The 21308-nt window shown below is 54.8% G+C and overlaps 1 protein-coding gene across 6 annotated transcripts in view; it reads left to right on the top strand.

Annotated features, from left to right (window-relative positions):
• Positions 1–21308, top strand: part of BANP (BTG3 associated nuclear protein) — a 132669-nt gene that overhangs the window by 98390 nt on the left and 12971 nt on the right. For 5 of the 6 annotated variants that reach the window (XM_078062988.1, XM_078062990.1, XM_078062989.1 and 2 more), the window contains 2 exons: positions 11272–11415; positions 15258–15904. In XM_078062988.1, the coding sequence (XP_077919114.1) occupies positions 11272–11415; positions 15258–15329 (216 nt within the window). In that variant the 3' untranslated portion in view covers positions 15330–15904. Of the gene's footprint in view, positions 1–11271; positions 11416–15257; positions 15905–21308 lie in introns of those variants that run through there. The other variant, XM_078062987.1, reaches the window with a different exon arrangement.

The following is a 21308-nucleotide window of genomic DNA, read 5'->3' as shown; positions in this document are numbered from 1 at the left end:
TGTCATGACGGATGCACCGTGCACACCCTTCATTTGTGTTAAACAAAGATGGTGACACGCGGGAAATCCAGGCTGCTCTCATTGTGTGTCTGTGAGGTGACTTTACCGAGAGCCAGCTAACAACAGCCTGGCGTTCTCTAAACTCTTAAACCTCTCCTGACTTCTTTGGCATTTGTCTTTCTCCTTATAATGGAAAGTAAATTTCAGTAGCTTTCAGAATTTTTTCTGTGAAGTGGGGCCTTCTAAACCCAGCTGGGGAAGAGATTAGAAGAGAGGAGTATCCGACATTTTATGTGCACAACTTTTTTTGGAGTGGGTGAGAAGGAAGAGGGTGTACGTGTAGAGAGTGTGGTGTGTGTGCGTCGGGGGCCTCTATCTGTGGCGGTAAAGGGGTTGTGTTCCTGGGCAGCCGCAGTCCACTGTGGATGGTTCGTCTCAGAGCAGCAGACAGGACAGTCTCCGCCTCACAGACAGCGCACTGTGTCGCTTCACTTCTAATAAAAACGTTCCGTTCAGGAAAATATGGTTCTGTGTTGCGTGCCAAACACAAACAGAAATCTTGGAGGACCTAGGTAGTTCAGGGAATTAATCCCTTATGGAAAAGCCTTCCCTAACTAGAAACGATGGAAAATAGAATTTCAGCCATAAAGGCCAGAGCAGAATGAGCTTGGTGTTAATGAGTTCCAAAAACATCCTAGAAAAGTCACAAAAACCAGTGTGCATCTCCTGTCGCCGGACTGAGTTAGCCTGGCCGCCTCGTCAGCCCCAACCTAGCGCCGTGCTGCAGGTCCGTGAGCCTGTGTGCGGCGGCTGGCCTGGACGGGACCGAGGGGGCCGCTGTGCTCCCTGCTGCTGGCTGCGGTTCTTCTGGAATCGTTTTGGTCCCCAGCAGAAGCTTGTTCTATGAAGCCACACGGGCTGGTGCTGGTGGGCACGGAACGCCCAGGGACGTGTTCTGGAGCGTCTGCGTCTCTGAGCTTGCCGACAGCAAGTTGGTGCTGCGGGCATTACCGTAGGCCTGTCGTGTTTCCCCGTGGTGGCCACGGACCGGGCTGTTCCATGCCGGGCACTGCTTTGGGCCGGGGGCCAGGATATTACGACTTGTCCTCGAGAGAAGTGGCATGAACTGGTGACTCACATGTATGTTTCCAGAATTTTGCGGAGCTGAAATGGTGTCGTCTTTGACAGGGCTCCCGAGTAGTCGAGGCTGAAGGAGCTTTGTGGTACCCCAAAGGTGCTCCCCGCTGTCTGGACACACTGTGTGCTGGTCGTGAGCCCCTTTGGGTGGATCTCACATCCGAGTCTCCTGACTGCAGACAGTCAAGGGGAGGGGTCTTCAAATCTAGGGCAAGCCTTGAAATCGTTTTCAAGTATGTTGTAAAAGGTTAAATCGTTTCTAATACCATTAGGTCCACAAATTTTATTCATTTCTGTTCCTTACAGAAGCCAGTGTAGGATCACATTATGATGATGATAAATGAATACAGTAATAATTATTCCAAATTAGCTCTTAGTTGTAAGAGGCACAAGTACAAGCCATTTTGAAAACATTCTTCCGTTTTTAAGGCATTTAGAAATGGAGCCATATATTCGCTGATAACTTTAATCATGAGTAACTGCCTGGAAATATACTGAAAACTTACAGCTCAGTAAGCTGAAAAGTTGTGACTTCTGAGTAATTCCAAAATTTCTTTTTGGTGGGATCCACGTTGAAATTTTTCTGTGTCAGGGAGGTCTGGTGATTTCCTTGGGCTTCTCTGTCGCGATCTTTTAACTGTGTCTGCGTCTCTGGCAAGCAGGCCTGCGGCGTCGTGGGCGCAGACGTCCCCGTGACCGGGTGGGCAGCCAGAGCCCGTGGCCCATGCCAGTGTGTCGGGCGGTTGGGCTGAGGAGGCAGAGCAGCTAAGCAGCGCGTAAAGCGTTCTTGACACCCGAGAACTCTCTTCCAGGAGCCATCCCGGTAGGTGGTGTCTGCTGCCCCAGGAACGGGATTTCGGAATTTCTAGCTTGTGGAGAATTTCTAGCTTGTCATTGCACAGAGGTTTCACTACTTCCTCGTCAAAGGGGTGGGGGGTTACGAAAGAGGGACACCTGTTAGGACATTTCATCCCTATTCTGATCACACCCAGCACTTCTCTGTGCAGACTCAGGCACTCTGACGGGCCCCCCTTGCCTAAAACCCCAGCCTGTTCCCCTGCCCTCCCCGTGGACTCTGGGCTTACCCTGCGAAGGGGAGAGTAGCCAGGGGCTCGGGGCCGAGAGGGCTGCCATCGGGCTGTGTGGGTCTTCAGGGCCTGGAGGCCTTGGAAACACATGGTCGTGCCTCGGGACGCTGAGCAGGGAGGAAGCAGGGCCACTGAGGACCCACCCGCTGGCCAGTGAGGTGGTGAGAGGTGCGCCGTGTGCCCAGTCCTGATGGATAAGATGCAGGAGCCCAAGTGAAGTACATGGAGCCCTTGAGCCATCACAGGACAGAATTACCGCAGAAGAACAAGTTCTCAAGCACAGTGCGACTTCCACTTTTTTTACCTGCTTCAGGGGTGCACCACCGAGTATTCATTCATTTGTGATCTCATGAGGAATCTTTAGAAATCCTAGGTCCATTCTGACCGGGAAGCCTGGTTAACAAAGTAAACTGCTGTTTAATGGTGTGGTGAGTGACTTAGAGCATCCTGCGTGGTTTAACTCATCTGCTGATCTTGGGAACCTGAAGGACAGTGGGAATGAGGTCCCTCTCCCATGTCGGGAGCCTGTGATGGTACGGTTTTCCCACCGGCAGAGGGCACGGCAGACGGGACCCCACAGTGCTGTGTCTGCGTGTGCGCCTCCGGGAATGAAGCTCCGTTCTGGACCCTGTAAGGGTTGAAGTCTAGAAATTTGCGACAGTCCATAGCAGAACCGTGTGAATGCCAACGTGAAGACAATGCAAGAGCAGAGGTCAGTCTCTGACCCAGTAACAGATCGCAGAATCTGGATGGTTTCCACCCTGTTCTGAGCAGCCAGAAAGGTTCCTTGTTTCCTGTCTCACAGCTGATAAGGGAAACACTTGGAAATATTGGGTGAAATACCCTGCCTTCTTTTCTTGCCTCAAAGGCTTTGTGGTCCACAGATGAAGACGTGGGAATGCCACGGGGTTTGGGCTGGAAAGAGCGTAGAGTATCTGAGACCGTCCGGTGTGCGTGCGCATGCAGGAGGGAGGCCGAGGGGGGATGAGCACACTGGACCGATCGCTGCTTTGTGCACCACACACGTGACAGGTAGAAAAATAATCTAGAGATTATCTCCACATGTGAACAAATACAGTCACTTATTTTTAAAAATTCGGGCCATTGTTTCATGTTGACTCCCAAAGTAAAACAAACAAAAAGCTTGTAAAGTGACCCAGACTGATTTTTAATGTTCTGCTTCTTCATCTCCTCTGAGCTAGTGCGTTTGCCTTCCGCAGCGCTTCTCTCTTGAGGTTTGTGTCATCAGATGTCCGCAAAGCACTCGATGCTGTGCGCTTGGAATTAGGGACAGTCCTGTGTTTGGTGCTGCCGGTTGGCCTGAGCTCCGAGTTTGGCGTTGTAGTTGGAGCGTGGTGAGGGTGCCCACACACACGTGATTTTACGATGGGAGCCTTTAGGAGAGTGACGACGTGGCCAGCAGTCCAGCGATAGGCGCCCCGCCTGTCAGCGCCTGCGTGCCCTCCCAGGAGTGGCGCTGGCAGAGGGACGCCTCCTAGGCTGCACGCCCAGACGCAGGCGGCCAGCAGCTGGCCACTGGTGGGCCTGTCGCATGCAGGTGTCTCGATGAGGTTCTGCGAGGGGCCCGGGTAGCGGGAGGTTTGCGGAAGGAGGACGGGGAGCCTTGCCTCCTTAGAACTAGGCCTTCGTGGTGTCAGCAGCGGGCGACTTTTTGAGAGGATTCTTTTCTGTCCGGTATGGTGCTTTGTTGGCACCCGAGGGGGAAGCCGTCGGTGATCAGCGGGAGTTCTGCCAGGAGACGATCGGCCCAAGAGACACCGGAGGCCTGAGGCTGTCTCCTCACCGTGAAGGCCCAGGTGGCAGGGGCGTCGCCTACACAGGCTCCCTCGCTGTTGGGAGCCTGGTGGCCGGTGCGTGGTCATCCTCCTCGCTGTCCCCGACCCCTCACTCGCACGTGATCGGCTCCGGCCCGTGCTGGGAGGTAGGCAGGCCGGAGTTGGCAAGCCGTGCTGAGCTGCGTCTGTCCGCTTGTATTTTTACTGGCCTGTGGTCCCCGCTCAGAAGTTAGCCTCTGAAGCTCCCTTCCCTCCCTGGCAGCGTGGACCTAATGATAACAAGATGACATCTCTGCCAGGTGCCCAGCGCTGCAGCCTTGGGCTGAGGCCCCAGGACCCGGCCAGTCCTGCTGCTCCCTGCAGGCTCCCTGCTCTGACGGTCCTGCTCCCATGTCGGCAGAACGATGACCGCGGGGCTCTTGGGGTGACCGAAATACCACATGTGATCCCGATCCTTGTGGCCGCCGGCAGCACTCTGGAGAGGACGTGCCTGTCCGTGGGCTGCTCCCTCCAGCTCCCTGTGGGTTTGGCCAGGGCAGGGGTGCGGGGGGGGGAGCCTGAGCTCCACGTCTTCCTGCTGCGGATCCGCCCCGCGCCCTGGCCCAGCTCAGCTGCGTGGACTCGCCTTCAGGAGGAAATTTGCCCTCCCGCCACCTGGTCATTTGTGCGGGTGGCTTCCCGTTGTCGGGGCCCGGTGGTAGCACGACCAGGCCGTGTGCGGTATTGGGGCAGCGTCCAGGCACCGGTGGACTCTTCTCCAGCGGCCCTCAGCTGCTGCCCAGAGGCAGCCCACCCCTGGCCGGGGAGGTGTCGCTCTGCGAGTGGTGTTTGACTTGGAGAAAGTTGGCAGACGTTCTCTACACCCAAGCGACACGTTTGCCCCGTGTCTGATGCCCGAGTCCATCAGTCTCGCCTTGGGCGCCCCGTGCCGTCGAGACCAGCAGTGTCCCCCTCGGCCGAGCGGGTCTGTGTCCCTGTGACTGGGCCTTCACCGTGCACGGGATGGCTGCTCCTGTGGGAGGGAGGGCGCGGAAAGGGATGTTGGTCCGCCGTGCGCCTCTGTGTGCGCGGGCGGCCTAAACTCCCTGGTTTCTCGCAGTCCTGGAGGCTGTCGGCCTGATGTCGCGAGCCGGGTTCTCATGAGGACCGCCTTGCTGGGGATGTGCTCCCACGGCCTTCCCTGGTGCACACGGGTGGAGGCCCCACGGACCCCCTGCCCCGACCTTACCTCCAAACCCTTACCCTGGAAGTTAGGGCTTCAACACAGGGATTTGGGGGGACACAGTCCTCCCCTAGCACCCAGTCTGTCCCTGGAAAGGATTTGGGTGTTGTGACTGATCTCTGCTATGGGTGCTGAAGGGGGTTCGGGCCTGAAAGTGTTTGTGGCCACTTGCGCCCCACTCCTTTGGAGCAGACGGTAACCCTACTGTTTCTCAGCCCTCAGTGTGGGATTTTCAGAGACGCTAGCTCAGATGGGCAGGCTCCCGGGAGGGCTCAGCCCCGGGGGCAGTTGGGTCCAGTCAGCGTTTACCCCTGCTGACTCAGGGGAGGACGCGCCCCTTCTCCTGCACATGAACTGGAAGTTGGTCCAGAAGACGCCGGTTCTTCACAGAAAATTGGAATTTGGGTTTTGAGGGGACCGTCACTGTTTTGTCTCCATTTTGGCAGCTTTCTCAGGATGGTCTTTAAGCAGCGGGAGCAGCTCCTGCCAGGGTCCCGCTGCTCTCGGCAGCCCGGGCCTGCCGTGTTCTTCCCTGTGTGCCTCATCGGCAGCCTCTCCTTTGTGCGGGCTGTGTTCAGGGCCTGCCTGGACCCGACGGGACCCAGCCCCACACCTGTCAGGGCGTCCGGGGGCGCACGGCCCTGTGGTGGAGGAACGGGCAGGGGAGAAGGCCGCCCTCAGAGCACGCCTGGAGGACCTGCCTGTGAGCAGCCGACAGGGGTGACGGAGAAGGGAGGATCCGGCAGGATGTTCTCTGGGAGCAAAAGGCCTGAGCTCTGTCAAGGAGAGAGTTGACCAGGTGGCCTGGGTGTGGGGTTACGGCAGACCACCCAAAATCGGTGACCCCCACTGCATGGCTTCAACAGAAATGTGCTGTCTTACAGTCGGGAGGCCAGAAGTCCAAAATCCGGGTTCTCGGGCTGCGTTCCTTCTGGAGGCTCTGGGGGGCATCTGCCTGCCTCCCTGGCTCCTGGGGAGCTCCAGGCATCCCTGGGCTGTGGGGGCATCCCTCCACCCTCTCCTCTGTGGTCACGTGTCACCCTCCCCTTCCCATGTCTTATCCAAATGTCTGTCTTCTTATCTTAGGAAGACTGTTGCCATTGGATTAGGGCCCATCCTACTCCTGTGTGACCTCTGCGTAACTTAATCTCATCCTCCCAGATCTTAGTTCCACATTTATAGGTACTGGAGGTTAGGACGTGGACATCTGGGGGGACACAGTTGGGCGCATAGCTCCGTACTACAGAGCAAGCTGCTGTGAGGTGACGTGTGGGGCCTCGGGCAGACGCCTGCGCCCACCCCCCATCGCGGCATCGCTCTGCCCCGTGAGCTCACCGCTGTCCTTTGTGCGGGACATGAAGGGCCACGTGGGGAGGGCCTCCTGATGCCTGCAGTCGGTGTGCTCTGAGCCTGGGCCGTGGGGATGGAGTCGCGTCTGGCACGATGTCTGGAGACGGAAGACCGTATGGCCAAGAGGGGGGACGCTGTCACTCACGAGGCCTCCTCCGGCGTGTGGCTCATCTTGCTCAGCAGAAAACTCCATTTCTGGACCTTTCTTCTCACAGTAGAAGAAAAACGCTGTGCTGATCGAGGCCACGGCCCCCGTGTGCAGAACGCGCAGACGCCGTCGGCTGGCAGCTCGCCGCGAGTATCTGGCCGCGGGAACAGCGGGCCGTGCGTGTTTACAGCCTGAGGAGCCGTTCGCGTTTACGTGCGGACTCAGGTGTTGCCCTTGGGTGCGCCCGGCGGCCGCTCTCCCGGCCTTTCCCCCGAGGCCTGAGGGCTGCTTATCGTGCTTACCAGGTGCGGGGCCGCCGTAGGGGAGAGCGTGAAGCCCGCACCCTCTCGGTGCAGCGTCCGGCGTCCCTGACACCTGAGCTCCGTAAAACAGAGGCCCTTACGAATGCTTCCTGCTCAAGTGACCTCGGGGAGGAGGGCCTCGCCCCTTTCGGAAGTTCTTTCTTTCGCCCACGCAGGGCAGACGCCACGGGGAGTTTTCTCGTTCGGTGCAGGGAGTTTTCTAGTTAAAGCAGCGACCAGAGCTGTGGGAGCACGGTCACAGGACAGGGAGCCGAAGTGTGCAGTTGGCAGGCTGGGTGCCCCTGGGCCACCCCTCCCTGCCCCAAGTGGGTGTGACCCACTCACGCGTAATCAATACAGACCTTTCATTTTCCTCCTGTTCTGTCTCACCCGCTCCCCGCCCACTCCATGCGCCGCTTCTAGAAGCCAGAGGCCTGGAACCCATGGCAAAAACTGGAGGTCTCCGGATTTGATTTTGGCTGATTTATTAATCCCGCCCCAGTCTACTGGAAGGTTTTAAAACACATGGTTAAGATTTGTACCCAGGAATGCTGCCTTATCTGGAGTGATGGGGGATGAATACCAAGTATCTCCAGACTTCCGTTCCTGCTTTATTGTACTTTTTAGGTTTTGTGTGTGAGGTTTGTGCTCGATGCTGGAACGAGCTCCAGAGCAGACAGCAGAAACCACTTTTATTGCCGCTCGCCACATAGCATCTTGACAGGAGCAGGGTCTGGACGGTGGCTCGAGGGGCATTTTCCCTGCGGGTCTGAGGAACGGCCCCAGAGGAGTGGCGTCTGTGTCTACCCGTGATTTCTCTTTGTGCTCATTTCTGACCGTGTACTCCGGTGACTTGGTTTATGAAAGCACTCAAAATGGAAACTAGGAAACACGTGAGTGTTGCTGTCAGAGGGTTGAGAGGCTTCAGAATGATAATTTGTGTTTGGCACTTGCTGTGAAAATGTAGGAGGAAGATTTGGGGCTGGTAGGCCTCCTGGCCAGGGGTGATTTGGGGCGTCCCTGGGACGGGCTTCCCTCTCTCAAGTCCTCATTTTTCTGTTATGAAGAAGCTCCTCCTTGAATTCACATCTAGATTTGAGAAGATTGACCTCATTGAGTGCCTTCCCTTAACAAGCTGGATGCACAGGGAGACGGACGACACAAACAAGCGAGTGACCTTCTGGAGGTCGTGGTCTCGTCTCTCTTTCTGGCCACACAGGATCTTAAAATTAGAGGAGGGTTTAGGTTGGCTGTTTTGTTTTCATCTGCGCAGATTCTTGGTTGGATTCAGAGTTTTATATCTAAACCTTAACTGAAAAGTCCTTGGACTTCTTGCATTTATTTTAGGTTTTGCACCAGTTTTGCATTATTTCAGTTGGGTATTAAATAGTTTCAAAATTGGCAGTATATCGAGGAAAACCAGATGCGTGCACTCAAGAAAACAGTGCTTTTAGAGCCGGGTTGCCCTCAGTAGGCTGCTTCAAATGCACACCCTCCACCCTTTTCCCTCGTCTGACAGTCATTGCAGGGAAGCCCTGTGAGTGAAGGTGGGGATGCTGCAGGCGCCTCTCGTGTGGCCTCTGGGTCTGGGTGGGGGGAGGGGGCGCACGCCCCGGTCGCCCGCAGGCTGGTGGCTTCGGGAGGCGATGCTGCTGGCTGATGGCCTGGGAGCCCGCTGCGTTCCTGTTAGATTTTTCTATGTTCCAGAGCCTGTTGGGAAGAGCTGCACACGTCAAGTGAGGGGGAGGGAGCTGGAAGCTCATCATCGAGACTTCCTGCTGGTTCTAGAGCAGGGGAGGGGATGTGCTGGCCTCTCGTCCTCCCAACAGAGCGAGGGTGGATCGTGCTCTTCCTGTGGGTTCTTCTGGGGTGCCACACTGATCCATGTGACAGTGGCTTGTGGCCTCATTTTTGCTGCTCTGCATTTCAGATTTGACGTAAATAGGTTTTATTCTTCACCAGTTTAAAATTAAGTCCAAATCTACACATTGTGTCTCAGCCTCCTGCATATTGCAGGAGGCCGCTTAGAGCTTTGGGGAGCTTTCACCCGTCTCACCTTCCAGAACTCCTCCTCCATTGGTCATCCCGTCCGCGGGGTGAGCACGGACTCCGCTGTGTGGGTCCAGCACAGAGACAGCTGGGCCACGCGACCCAGGGTCCGCCTCAGCCGGGTGGTTGATGTTGTTCCGTGGATCCAGGTGGGAGACAGCATCCCCACCCGCGTCCCCTCCCTCGTGAAGAAACTCCCCAGCGGCAGAGCGGTCTGTTTGATCTCTTCTTTGATTCTTCCCATCGAGAAGCTCGTCTCCCTGGGGGACTCTCGCTCTCCCCACCTGAAGAACGGCGCCCCCGTCCGGTCACGCTCCCAGCTCCTCGCGTGGAGGCCCCCGGGGGAGGGTTTTCTCTGCAGGGTCTGGGGTGTGAAGAAGGGCGAGGGCGCTGAGGGGCTGGAAGGCCTCTCCCGCCAGCCCCGCGCGCACGTTGACTTTTTGACTTGTTCCCGAATCAGTTGCCAAAAGCAAACCAGTGTGGACACACTGAGGAAGTGTGGTGTTTGGGTTGAAATCTCAGGTGAAAACATTTTCCCGTTTTTATTTTCGTTTGCCAGCCAGGCTGGTGAAGTGCCTGCCCTCGTCCTAACACAGCACGTTCAGATTCCGAGCTTCCTGACGTTCCCGTTGGTGAGAGGGAAGCAGCTGTGCGGGCCGCGTGCGGAGTCAGCGTACGGCGGTGCCGACAGGAAGCAGCTCACCCCCAGGAAGCCGTAACATGCCCCGTTCCTCGGGCGGTCGTGGCGCACTGCCAAAACCAGAGGAAGGCAGAGGCTTCTCAGAAGACAGGTCCGCGATGGCGTGGCTTTCATTAAGGATAGTCGATGATTTGACCTTACATCAGCGCATTAAGGGATCTTGTACGGCGCGCCGTGGTGACAGAACCGTGACCACATTACCTAACGTTTTTGCTCCCGTGTTTCCAAACACTGCACGGTTTTTACATTTGAGCCAGGATCGAGCAAAAGCGTGCTCAGTGAGGGCGTCCGTTCCAGCCTCTCCTTCCCTTCACCCACCGAAAGGCAAACTCATGTGCCGTTTTGAGCACCCCTTCCCTTCCCGTCTTTTCCCCATCCGGATCTTTCCTCGCTGTCGTGGGGCCGAGTTGCTGCCGTGAGCACGCTCTCCCCCGCACCGCAAACCTGTGCCCAGTGGGAGCGCCCGCACTTGATCCCGCCAGGTAGAGGAGACACTCTGCCCCTGGGGAGTGGGGCCGGCCCCTGCCCGCGGCTGCCGTCCCGGCACGTGGGGGCTGGCTGCCTTCCCGTGGCCGCACTGGGTCTTACCGTATGGCCGGGAGAGGTCTGGTGCAGAGGAGGTCCGGGGAGTAATACAGGAGACCTGGGTTTTCGCCAGTTTTTCCAAACCTCTCTTGGGAGCACTCACTGGTACAAATGGCTGATGATGGACAAGGAGCTGCTGTTGTCGGGTCAGCCCTTGGGGAGCGAGAAGCCGGCTCCTTGGAGGGAGGCAGCTGAGGGAAGGCCAGCGTGCTGCGTGCATGCGTGCGGCTGCAGCGCCGGGGGGCCACGTCCTCATGCGCTCACGGTCTGGAGGGCCACGTCCAGCGTCGTCACCGGGCCGCTCCTCCCGGAGGCTCCAGGGGAGGGTTGTCCCCCGGCTGCCCCAGCCTCCAGACCTGCCCCGTCCTTGGCTTTGCTTCGTAACTGCGTTTGTCCGCTATCAGAGGGCTCCGTCTCCCTGGCTCTTGAGCACTCGGGGGGCTGCCCGGAAGAGCCGGCGGAGGCGTCTGGCACGTGGGTTGGGGATGTGACGCCATCTCCTGTCCCTCCGGGCTGCCCTCCCACGAGCCTCAAACTGCAGAGATTTCCAGGAGGTCTTCGGTGCTTTGGTCTCTCTGTCCCACATCCACTGTCTCCTTGCCATCCTCCTCAGACACCCCTCGCCGCGCCCCTGAGCTTTACTCCTTGAAAACTGGAGCTGGTTGGTCTTTTTCTTACGTGGCTTGAAAACCCATCGTTCTGTCCCGTGCGTGGCAGTTTGAGGGAGGTCACTTGGGGATGCAGCAGAACAGCTCGGTCATGCTGTGCACATTCGCACGGTGGACCCCGCAGTGTGGAGGGTGGGCCTCGGCCGCCTCCCTGGGTTCGTGCGGCCGCAGTCGAATAGCGCTTGCCCTGGCCCCGTGCTCACCGTGGTCTGCTTTGTCTCTCCAGGTGCTGCAGGGCGCCCAGCTGATCGCCGTGGCCTCTTCGGACCCCACTGCTGGGGGCGTGGACGGCTCGCCTCTCCAGGGCAGCGACATCCAGGTCCAGTACGTCCAGCTGGCCCCGGTGACTGACCACACCACCGCGGCTCAGGTGGGTCCCCCTTCCGGAAGTGGACGCCCCGTCTGTGTGAGCGCAGCTTGGGTGATTCTGCTGCCGCTGTTCTCCCACGAGGAGGGCAAACTGTCATTGAAGGGCACATGATGCGGAGGGAGGCTGATTTTTGTGATGCCCGACGACGTGAAGCTGGGAGTTAGGTCCCAGCACAGAGGCCAGTGTTAAGCAGTTCTTGAGATACACTGTGTCTTGTCTTCTCTATAAATTCAGAGGCAAGAATTAATCGTGTCTGCCTCCCCCACACAGCCAGCTCCTGGGGGCTGCAGACGAGAGGGTCCCCGTGTACCTGAGACCTCACTGCCCCCTGAGAGCGGCAGGGCCCAGCCCGGGGTTCCTCACGCCTGCAGACCGCGTAGCCCCAGCGCTCGGCCCTGACCCTGTTCCCAGGGGCAGGTTGTGGTGCTCAGCTCTCTGGTGGAGATGCAGGATAGCCCTGGGCCGCTGTGGCGCTTCCCTGGGTCCTGAGGGCCCCGTCTGGCTGGTTTGCAGCCTCCCGCGTGGCAGCCCGGGGGCCTTGCCGGGGACGGCTCGTGTTCCCTCCGCTCGATGTGTTCCCTCCGCTCGATGTGTGCTTCCTCAGGGGGCAGTCTGGTGGCTGAGCCCCGGCTGCCCCCACCCCTGCTGCCCTTGTCACCTGGCTTTGCTGGACTGAGGGTCTCGTCCCCGCTGCCCGTCCTCCATGCCTTCCCAGGAGCGGGGAGGTGCTCCTGGCGCGTCAGATGAGGGGCCTGCTGCTTCGGGCGTCTGACGTTTGTGGAGCTGCCCCTCGGCGAGGGCACTTGGCCAAGCATGGCCTCCCCTCAGGGTCCCCCGGGCCCCCCAGCTAGTGCGAAGGGCCAGCCGGCCGCCCCGGTTTAGGGGACAGCGTGCTTTCGGTGTAGTCGGCTGATCAGAGAACAGCGGGGCCTGTTTTTCTGGCAGTAACATAGGACGGGTCCTGAGAGCGTGGGGGTCCATCCCTGGCGAAAAGCGCAGGCTGCGGGTGGCGGGAGCGGCAGGTGCACCCTCTCCCTGTGTCCTCGAAGCTTGTGGGTGGTGCTTGGAGTCGCTGGCCTTCGTGCTGAGACCGGGCTGAGACCGGGCTGACGCAGGGGCTCTCGGCTGCTCCGAGCACGGCTGGTCGGCTCCTGCCTGCGTCCTCGCACGCTCTGGGCCCCCCTGGGCCCACCCCTCTCCCCTCTGCATCTGGTACTGAGGAGCCACGTGCATCGCCACGCCACCGGCTTCTGATGCGCGAGCCGAAGCCCCAGACTCCCACGCTCCCCTCCGTCCCTGCTCAGGACCGGCAGGGTGTGGTGTGTGCTCTTAGCCGCAGGGGGAGAGGGCATTCTCCTTTGCTTGCTCGTGAGGTGGCTGCTGGGGAGTGGAGCTCGGTGTGGCCAGAGAGGGTGCCCCAGGGGACTGTGACCAGGTGGCCAGAGCTCGGCGGACCTGTGAGGACTTAAATTCTTAATCTCCTAATTCATAGCGAGGCCCCTTGAGCGAGCGTGTTTCCTGGAGAAGGCGCCGCCTCTCTGTCCCCCTCAGACTCCTCCTGCCCCTCGCACGTGAGTGGCCACGGCAGCCTGGGCCCTTGTGGGTCCACGTCCTGTGTGGCTTTTGTGCGGTAGTGACCACAGAGGCCCAGTCCACCTGGAGATGAACCAAGAAGGGTTGAGTGTGACCAGGAGCCAACGGTGTTGTGGGGACGAGGTGGACTTCTCTCTGGTTTGAGCATGAGCCTGTCCTGGAAGTCAGGGCCCCTGCAGGCCCCCCTCTAACCATGCTGGGTCGCTCGCGTCTGATGCCCTGCATGGTCCTAGGTGGGGTCATTGCACTCAGGCAGTTTTCTTCCCTGCTGCCCAGCAGGCGTGGAAGGGTCCCACGGCGCGCTTCAGACCTGGGCTGCTGTGTGGCAGGCCGTCTTCCTGGACCATGAGTTCGTGGTCATTCTACAGATTGCAGAATTGAGGAAGGCCGTGTCCGTTTAGCTGTTGGTCTCCTTGGCTTCCTGTCTGCATTCTTTGTCTCAATTCCTGCCTGGCAAGTTCTTGGGACCCACTTAATGAGTATGTGTAGGAACGGGCCAGAGAACGAGATGTGCACCCGCGGGGGTGTTTTCCCTGTAGGAGACCTCGCTTGGCCTGGACTCAGCAGGTGATAAGTATCAGGGCAGCCCCGGACGTGGCCCGCCGTGTGTGGCCCCCCATGCGTGGCCCTGGGGCCCGCTCCCCCGTCTCATCCTCAGGGGCTCGCTCTCCCGTGGCCCCCCCGGTGCCTCCCGTAGACGGGGCCATGTCTGCAGAAGGAAGGGGTTCCTGACTGTTTACGAGCAGGAAGGCCGTCTGCTCTTGGTGAGCTCTTGCTGGATTTACTTTGAGTCTGCTGGTCAGAACAGGGTCAGGTACGTAAACTCCTTGGAGAAGACCGCGCTTGGCCGACAAGAATGTCCTAGGAGCCCCTGTGGGGCTGGAGGAGGAGTCTGGCTTCTCTTGGGCGGGACGCCCGGGAGCTGGCCCCGTGTGATGGGCACTGCCCGGTGACGACCTGCACAGGCCCATGCCGGAGTTGGCTGCCCAGGGCTGCCGGCCGTCTTCGGTTCCCTCAAACGTCTGGAACTTTCTGAGTCGTGTGGTTGGAGCCCTTTCTCTACATTTCCTGCCTGAGACACAGGTCTGGCTGCTGCGTTTTGAGGACAAAGGTGAGGGGAGGGGCGTCCTTGTCAGGGTGTGAGTCTCCCCGAGTCCCCCGTGTAGGCGCCCCCCTCGTCTGCGTTCCACTTTCTGTGTGCCTGAGTCCGAAGCTGCCTTTCCAGGTGACCAAGGGGAGGCACTCTGCGTCCCAGAGGGTCCTCTCTGCCCAGCCTGTGACCCCCCCACTCCCTCTGCCTGAATCCGCTTTCCCGTGCCCGGAAGTGTGTGGAGAGCCTCCTGTGTGTGTGTCCCGGGTTCGTCCTCCCTCCTGACCCCTGCCTGGGCCGCCGTCCAGGGCTCTGCAGGCGGTGGGTGATGCCCGTGCTGAGTCCGTAACCCCAGGGCCCTCCCTTCTCTCAGGAAGCCCTCCGTGCGGCGTCCCGTGCTGCCTGAATTCCAGAAGCACGGCCGCACACCTCGGGGCTCCTGCCTGCCGTGTCCCTGGCTCTCTGCCTCTTCAGCCTCCACGTGCTCACGCCTGGCCTCTCCGGCCACGTCTCCAGGGCTGGACGCCCGCCTCTGAGGGTCTCCTCTTGGTGATATTGCCCGGGGCTGACAGCTGGGGGAGCCTAGGGAAAAACGCCCGTTAATCTCTATCTGGGGGTTCATTCTGGTCGTTGAGGTGGATGGTCGGTGGCTTATTCTACATTGTATTTTCTCCTTCATCTTCAACCTGTAAATATACCTTTAAAGTCCTTTTAATGTCTGTAGTTCATTGATTAGAACTTCTTTCGTTAAGGAGAAAAAGGTTACTGCCCCTAAAATGGTGTTTTGGGGGGACAGTGGAGCAGTTTTTATAAGAAGGCGAAGTGGTGACTGAACTTCTAGGTGCACAGGACGGTTTAACCCCTCGAAGGCATTCCCCAGTGAGGAGCAGGGGTGGGACTGGGAACAGGCTTCGGCGAGCCCCACAGCATGTGCGGGAGGGTCGCTGGGTGACGTGGCCAAACAGAAGGTTCTGAAAAGACGGACCGTGGCCCCGGGGAGAGTCCTCTTCCAAAGCAGGGGCGAACCTTGGCCCCTTCCAGCTCTGCTGTGTATGTTTCTTTCAACCACAAAAGCCATTGGTGTTTAATGACCTGCCAGTGGCCTGGACTTGCGTGGTGGGTACTTTTATAGAAAGCCCTCCTCTCTCCCCTCTTGCAGACGGCTGAGACCCTGCAGCCCACCCTGCAGCCTGAAATGCAGCTCGAGCATGGAGCCATCCAGATCCAGTAGGCGGGACGGGCCACCCACCCACGACAGGACCTAAGACGGAGCCGTGGCCGTGCTCAGCGCCGGCCCCAGCCAACCGCCCCGTTCTGCGCGCGCCCTGGCCCCATGGCTCTGCACGGAGGTGACTGCACGTGTTCCGTTCAAGTGCGTCTGAAAGCCTCCCCCGCGGGGGGAGTGTCCCGCTCAACAGAAAGGTGCCAGTAACAGCCACCACCCCTCCAGAAGACCCTTCCTTTTGAGTCCCACTGTCGGCGTCCAGAGAAAGAGTGGGGAAGCACAGTGTGGATTGCATTAAGTACGTGCGGAAAATCAAGAACTACAATATTTTTCTCTGTTCAAACAGCTTTTTTTAATTTGCTATGGTGTTTATAACAAAAAAGAAAATTGAAAAAAAAAAAAAAAGTGGAGTAGCAGAAGCCTTTTGCTGTGTGCTCTGTTCCGTGTAATGAAAATAGGTATTTGCAAAAGACAACTAATGATTTTGATGGAAATATTGCTTACCTACTTTTCTAAGGGGAAATGCTCACAACACTGTTAATTATGCATTTCTAATGAAATAAAATGTATTTATGACCACAGCAGCTTTGTGTCATTTCCCTGAAGAGATGGTTTGCCCCGAGGCCGGCCTCCTTCCTGGTGGCTACTTGGGCCTCACCCCATGGGCCCTTTCAGCCATGTTGACAGGAGTTGTGGGGTGTTTTCCAAAGGAAGGCTGTGGCTGTTTCTCCCGGTTCCATGGACTAGGCCGTGGGAACGGCTCCCTGGGTCACCGAGCGCTGTACCACGGCGTGCCCTCAGACGTGGGCACCCCTTGAGATAGCGTGAGCCTGGCTCGGTGTTGCAGGAGCTCCCACAGGCAGACCCTGAATGACATGGGCCTCTCCCAGGGCCACAGTCACAGCTTGGGGGTCCCCGGGGGAAGTCACATCCATAGACATACGCCGCATCCTGTAAAATTTGGAAAGAAAGGTAGTTCCACACCAGCGTCCCGGAGGTGGTTTGCATGACGAGCGCCCAGCAGGGTCTGGTCTCCCTGTCCGCTCTGTCGTGGCAGTTACGTTGGTGGGGTCTGGGGGATTCCCGCCACAAAGTTGCATTCACTGACTTAGACTGTGAGCTCAGTGCTTTTCCTGGAAAGGATTCGAAGTTACTATCGCAAACAGTCGCAGCTCTCCCATGCCACGCCATTGGGGGTCGCTGGGCTGGGTGGTTTACACCGGGGCACGCTGACGGGGGACGGCGGGCTGGGGGAGCAGCTCCTGAGAGTGGGATGGCACCTCTGCGTCCCATGCCTCCATCTACCCTCCGTGGGTAGGGGCTGTTCTCCCGTAGATGGAAATGGCTGGAATCCCAGAAGGAGAGAAGAGAAGAAAGACCACGTTTAAGGGATTCCAGAAACAGATCTCAAGTAGAAAGAAAAAAAATCACGCCTGAACCCCCACACCGCATTGAAGGCAAGGCTAATTCTGAAAGCAGCCAGAGAGAAAAGACAGCCCCCGCGCAGGGGAGAGACTGCAGCAGAAACACAGCCGAATGCTCTTCGGCCTCAGAAGTCAGAAGCACAGGCTTGTGCCAACGAGGCCCCGAGAGAAGGACGTTTTCAGCTCTTGCTTGAATGCTCAGGAAAGCTGAAGGTCGTTCGGGAACATTTGGGACAGTTACCATTGAACCCAGCGTTTCCACTCCTGCGTGTAAGGTACACACCCACGGACGTTGAAAGCACGTGCCCACGCACAAACTTGTACACAAGTGGGCATTGTGGCATTATTCATATTAGCCCGAAAGTGGAAACAACCAAGTGTCTGACCGAAGATGAATGGGTAAACCAAATGTGATCTTCCCGTCCATACATGGAATATTATTCAGCCATAAAAAGGAGTGAAGCTCCAACACAGGCTGCCGCACCAATGGACCTCACAAGCCTCACGCGGAGTGAGAGAGGCTGTGTACTCCACAGTCCTGTTGCCGGGAAATGCTCGGAACAGGCCAGTCCGCAGAGGCAGCGAGCAGAAGCAGATCGGGGGCGCAGGGGCGAGGCAAGAAGTGGGGAGTGACTGCTCACAGGGCAGGGTTTCCCGTGAGGTGGCCAGCATTAAATGATGGAATTTTGGCCCAACCAAAATTTTCGAATTTTGGAATAAAATGGTGACGTTGGTCCAGCTCTGTAAATACACTAAAAGTCGTTGAAATAAACACTTCTTAAAAGGGTGACTTTTTTGGCATAAGAATCCTATCTCAAGGTTATTAAAAATAAAGGATGACACTTCAAAAACATTTTATAGACAAAATGAGAGTGTCACCTGCAGATGATCCCTCCTGTAAAGGAAATTGCAAGGAATTATCTTCAAGAACAGGAGTGTGGATCCAGGAGGAGGTTTTAAAGGAAGAAGGATGGGTGAAACAAATAGAACAAACGGGTATGTCTAAGGGCTGTGCCTAAAACTGTCTCACGTTGAAATTTTCAAATACAATAAGAGATTGGAAAAAATTACTTTGTCAGTTGGGACCGGCAGGAAGGAGCTAAATTGTTTTAAAGCCCCTTTTTATTGCCCTGGAGAAAAGGGATCAAGATACTGTACAATTTCAAGACATCACATTTAATATCCTTGACAAGCATTTAAGAAATGCAGTACGTAGAAATCATTAGGGTGGCGGACATGTGAACGGCGTGATAAGGAGTTGGGCCTAACCGACATGCGGAAGGCCGCGTCCAGCAGCCCCAGAGCGTGCAGTCTTCCTGTGGGCTCTTTGGAACGTTATCAAAGTTGGCCTCGTGCCAGATCATAAAGATGGTCTCCCACAGACATCAAAGAACTGAGACCCTGAAGACCGCACTCTTCGACCAAGTGGGATTAAGTTAAAAATTAATGAAAAAAAAATGAGTATATTTGCAAATGTTTGCAGATTAACGGACTTTTAAAATAACCCATGGGCCAAATAAAATATAAAAATGGAAAGGTATCTTTAATTACCAATTAAATATGATGGATCAGGGGCGCCTGGGTGGCTCAGTCGTTAAGCGTCTGCCTTCGGCTCAGGTCACGATCCCAGAGTCCTGGGATCGAGTCCCACATCGGGCTCGCTGCTCCGCGGGAAGCCTGCTTCTCCCTCTGCCGCTCCCTGCCACTCTGCCTGCTTGTGATTCCTCTCTCTCTCTCTGTGTCAAATAAATAAATAAAATCTTAAAAAAAAAAAAAAAAAAATGATGGATCAACATATCAAAACTTGTGGAATACGTCGAAAGTTGTGCTTAGAAAAAATTTGTTTCCTTCGGATATATTCCCAGAAGTGGGACTGGTGGGTCATTTGATAGTTTTGTTTTTCATGTTTTGAGGATCCTCCGTATTGTTTTCCTTGGTGGCTGCACCAGTTTACGATCCCACCAGCAGGGCACAGGGGTTCCCTTTTCTCCACATCTTCAAACCAAGAGTCAGACGCTTAACTGACTGAGTCACCCAGACGCCCCTCATCATGGTTTTGATTTGATTTCTCTAATGATTAGTGATGTCAAGCACCTTTCCTGGTCCCCGTTGGCCTTTCATAGAACTTCTTTGGAGATATGTTTAATCAGTCCTTTGCCCATTTTTTAATTGGATTTTTTTGCTATTGAGTTGTAGGAGTTCTTTCTGTATTTTGGATATTAATCTCTCATCAGATAGATGGCTTGCAAGTATTTTTTTCCCATTGCGTAGGTTGTCTTTTCACTTTGTTGATGATTTCTTTAGCTGTGCAGAAGCTTTTTAGTTGGAATGTGGTCCCATTGTGTATTTTTGATCTCGTTGCCTGTGCTGCAGGTGTCCTGTGCACACAGCCATTACCGTGTCAAGGAGTTTTGTTCCTATGTTTTCTTCTAGGAGTTTCATGGTTTCAGGTCTTACATTTAAGTCTTTAATCAGTTTCAAGTTAATTTTTGTGAGTGGTTTAAGATGTGGATCCATTTTCGTTCTTTTGCAGGTGAATACCCAATTATCCCAGTACTATTTATTGAAGAGGTGGTCTTTTCTCCGTTGAGTATCCTTGAAGGGTACCCACTCTTGCCACCTCTATTCAACACATTACTGTGAGTCCTAGCCAGAGCAATTAGAAAAATTGAACTAACATATGACTCAGCAATTCCATTTATGGGAATATATCCAAAGGAAACAAAAACACTAACTCAAAAAGATAACTGCATCCCCATGTTAATAGCAGCATTATTTACAATGGTCAAGACATGGAGACTACTTAAGTGTCCATGGTTGGATGGATGGGTAGAGAAGATGTGGTATATATATATACACAGTGGAAATTACTTACTCTGCCATAGAATAAAGGGAATCCTACCATTTGCAACAACATGGGTGGACCTTGAAGGCATTTGGCTAAGTAAAATAAGTCAGAGAAAGACAAATATTGTATGGTATCACTTATGTGTGGAATCTAAAACAAAAGACCAAACTCCCAGAAAAAGAGATCAGACTTGTGGTTAGCAGATGTGGAGATTAGGAGGAGGGGAAACTGGAGGAAGGCTGTCAAAAGGTACAGACTTCAGGTATAAGGCAAATAAGTACTAGGGATGTGATGTACGACACGATGACCTTAGTGAACGCTGCCATATGATACACAGGATAGGTAAGAGAGTAAATCCTAAGAGTTCTCATCACAAGGAGAAATTTTCTCCCTTTTTTCTTTCTTTTCTTTCTTTCTTTCTTTTTTTTTTTTTTGTATTTATATGAGAAGGTGGATGCTAGCTGAACCTACTGTGGTAATTCTTTCACGATATATGTGAATCAGGCCATCCTGCTGTATGCCTTACACAGTGATGTATGTCGGTTACTTTTCAGTAAAACTGGAAAAAAGAAGAGTGGGCATCTTTGTCTTGTTCCTGATCTTAGAGGATAAGCTTTTTCACCATTGAGGTGATATTAGCTATGGGCTTGTCACATGAAGCCTTTATTAAGTTGAAGTATGTCCCTTCTATAACCTATTTGTTGAGACTTTTTTATCATGAAAGGACGTTGTATTTTGCCAAATGCTTTTTTGGCATCTATTGAGGTGATCATATGATTTTTATTCTACATTTTATTAACATGGTATATCATGCTTATTGATTTGAATCATCCTCGTGTCCTCACACTTGGTCATGGTGTATGGTTTGCTGGTATTTTGTCAAGAATTTTCACATCTACAGTCATCTGGGATATCAGCTTGCAGTTTCCCTTTCCTGTGGTGTCTTCATCTGGCCTTGATATCAGGGTAATACTGGCCTTGTAAAATGAGTTTGGGAGTTTTCTCAAGTTTTTTGGAAGAGCTTGAGAAGGATTGGCACTAATTCTTCTTCAAACGTTTGGAAGAATTCATCAGTGAAGCCATCTGGCTTGGGCTTCTCTGCGTTGGAAGTTCTGATGACTGTTTAATGTCCTTGTTAGTGGTCTGTTCACATTTTATTTCTTCGTGATTTAGTGTGGGAGGTTGTATTTTCTAGGAACTTGTCCCTTACTTCGAGGTTGTCTAGTTGGTTGGCACATAAATGCTCCTAGTAATCTCGTAGGATCCTCTGCATTTCTGTGGTATCAGTAGTCAGTCTCCTCTTTCATTTCCGATTATATTTGAATCTCTCCTTTCTTCTCAGTCTGGCTAAAGTTTTGTCAATTTTGTTTATCTTTTCAAAAAAACAGCACCACCCACTGTATACACATTTATAGTTGCTATGTCCCTTCAGTGTATTGAATTAACCCCTTTATCGTTACATGGTGACCTTCTTTGTCTCATTACGGTTTTTGACTTAAAGTCTATTTTTTAAAATACAAGTGTAGCTGCACCTGCTGTGTTTTGTTTTCCATTGGTTTGGAATATCTTTTCTATCCGTTCACTTCGAGCCTCTGTGTGTCCTTAAAGCGAAATGGGTCTCTTTTTAGCATGGTAGTTGAGTCTTCCATTCAGCTACTCTGTGCCTTTTGATTGGATAATTTAATCCATTCATATTTAAAGTAATTAAGAGAA

This window comes from Halichoerus grypus, chromosome 15, assembly GCF_964656455.1.
Source record: "Halichoerus grypus chromosome 15, mHalGry1.hap1.1, whole genome shotgun sequence".
Classification (NCBI taxonomy): domain Eukaryota; kingdom Metazoa; phylum Chordata; class Mammalia; order Carnivora; family Phocidae; genus Halichoerus; species Halichoerus grypus.
The sequence above is the reverse complement of the archived record's forward strand: the minus strand, read 5'-3'. Positions and strand labels throughout refer to the sequence as shown.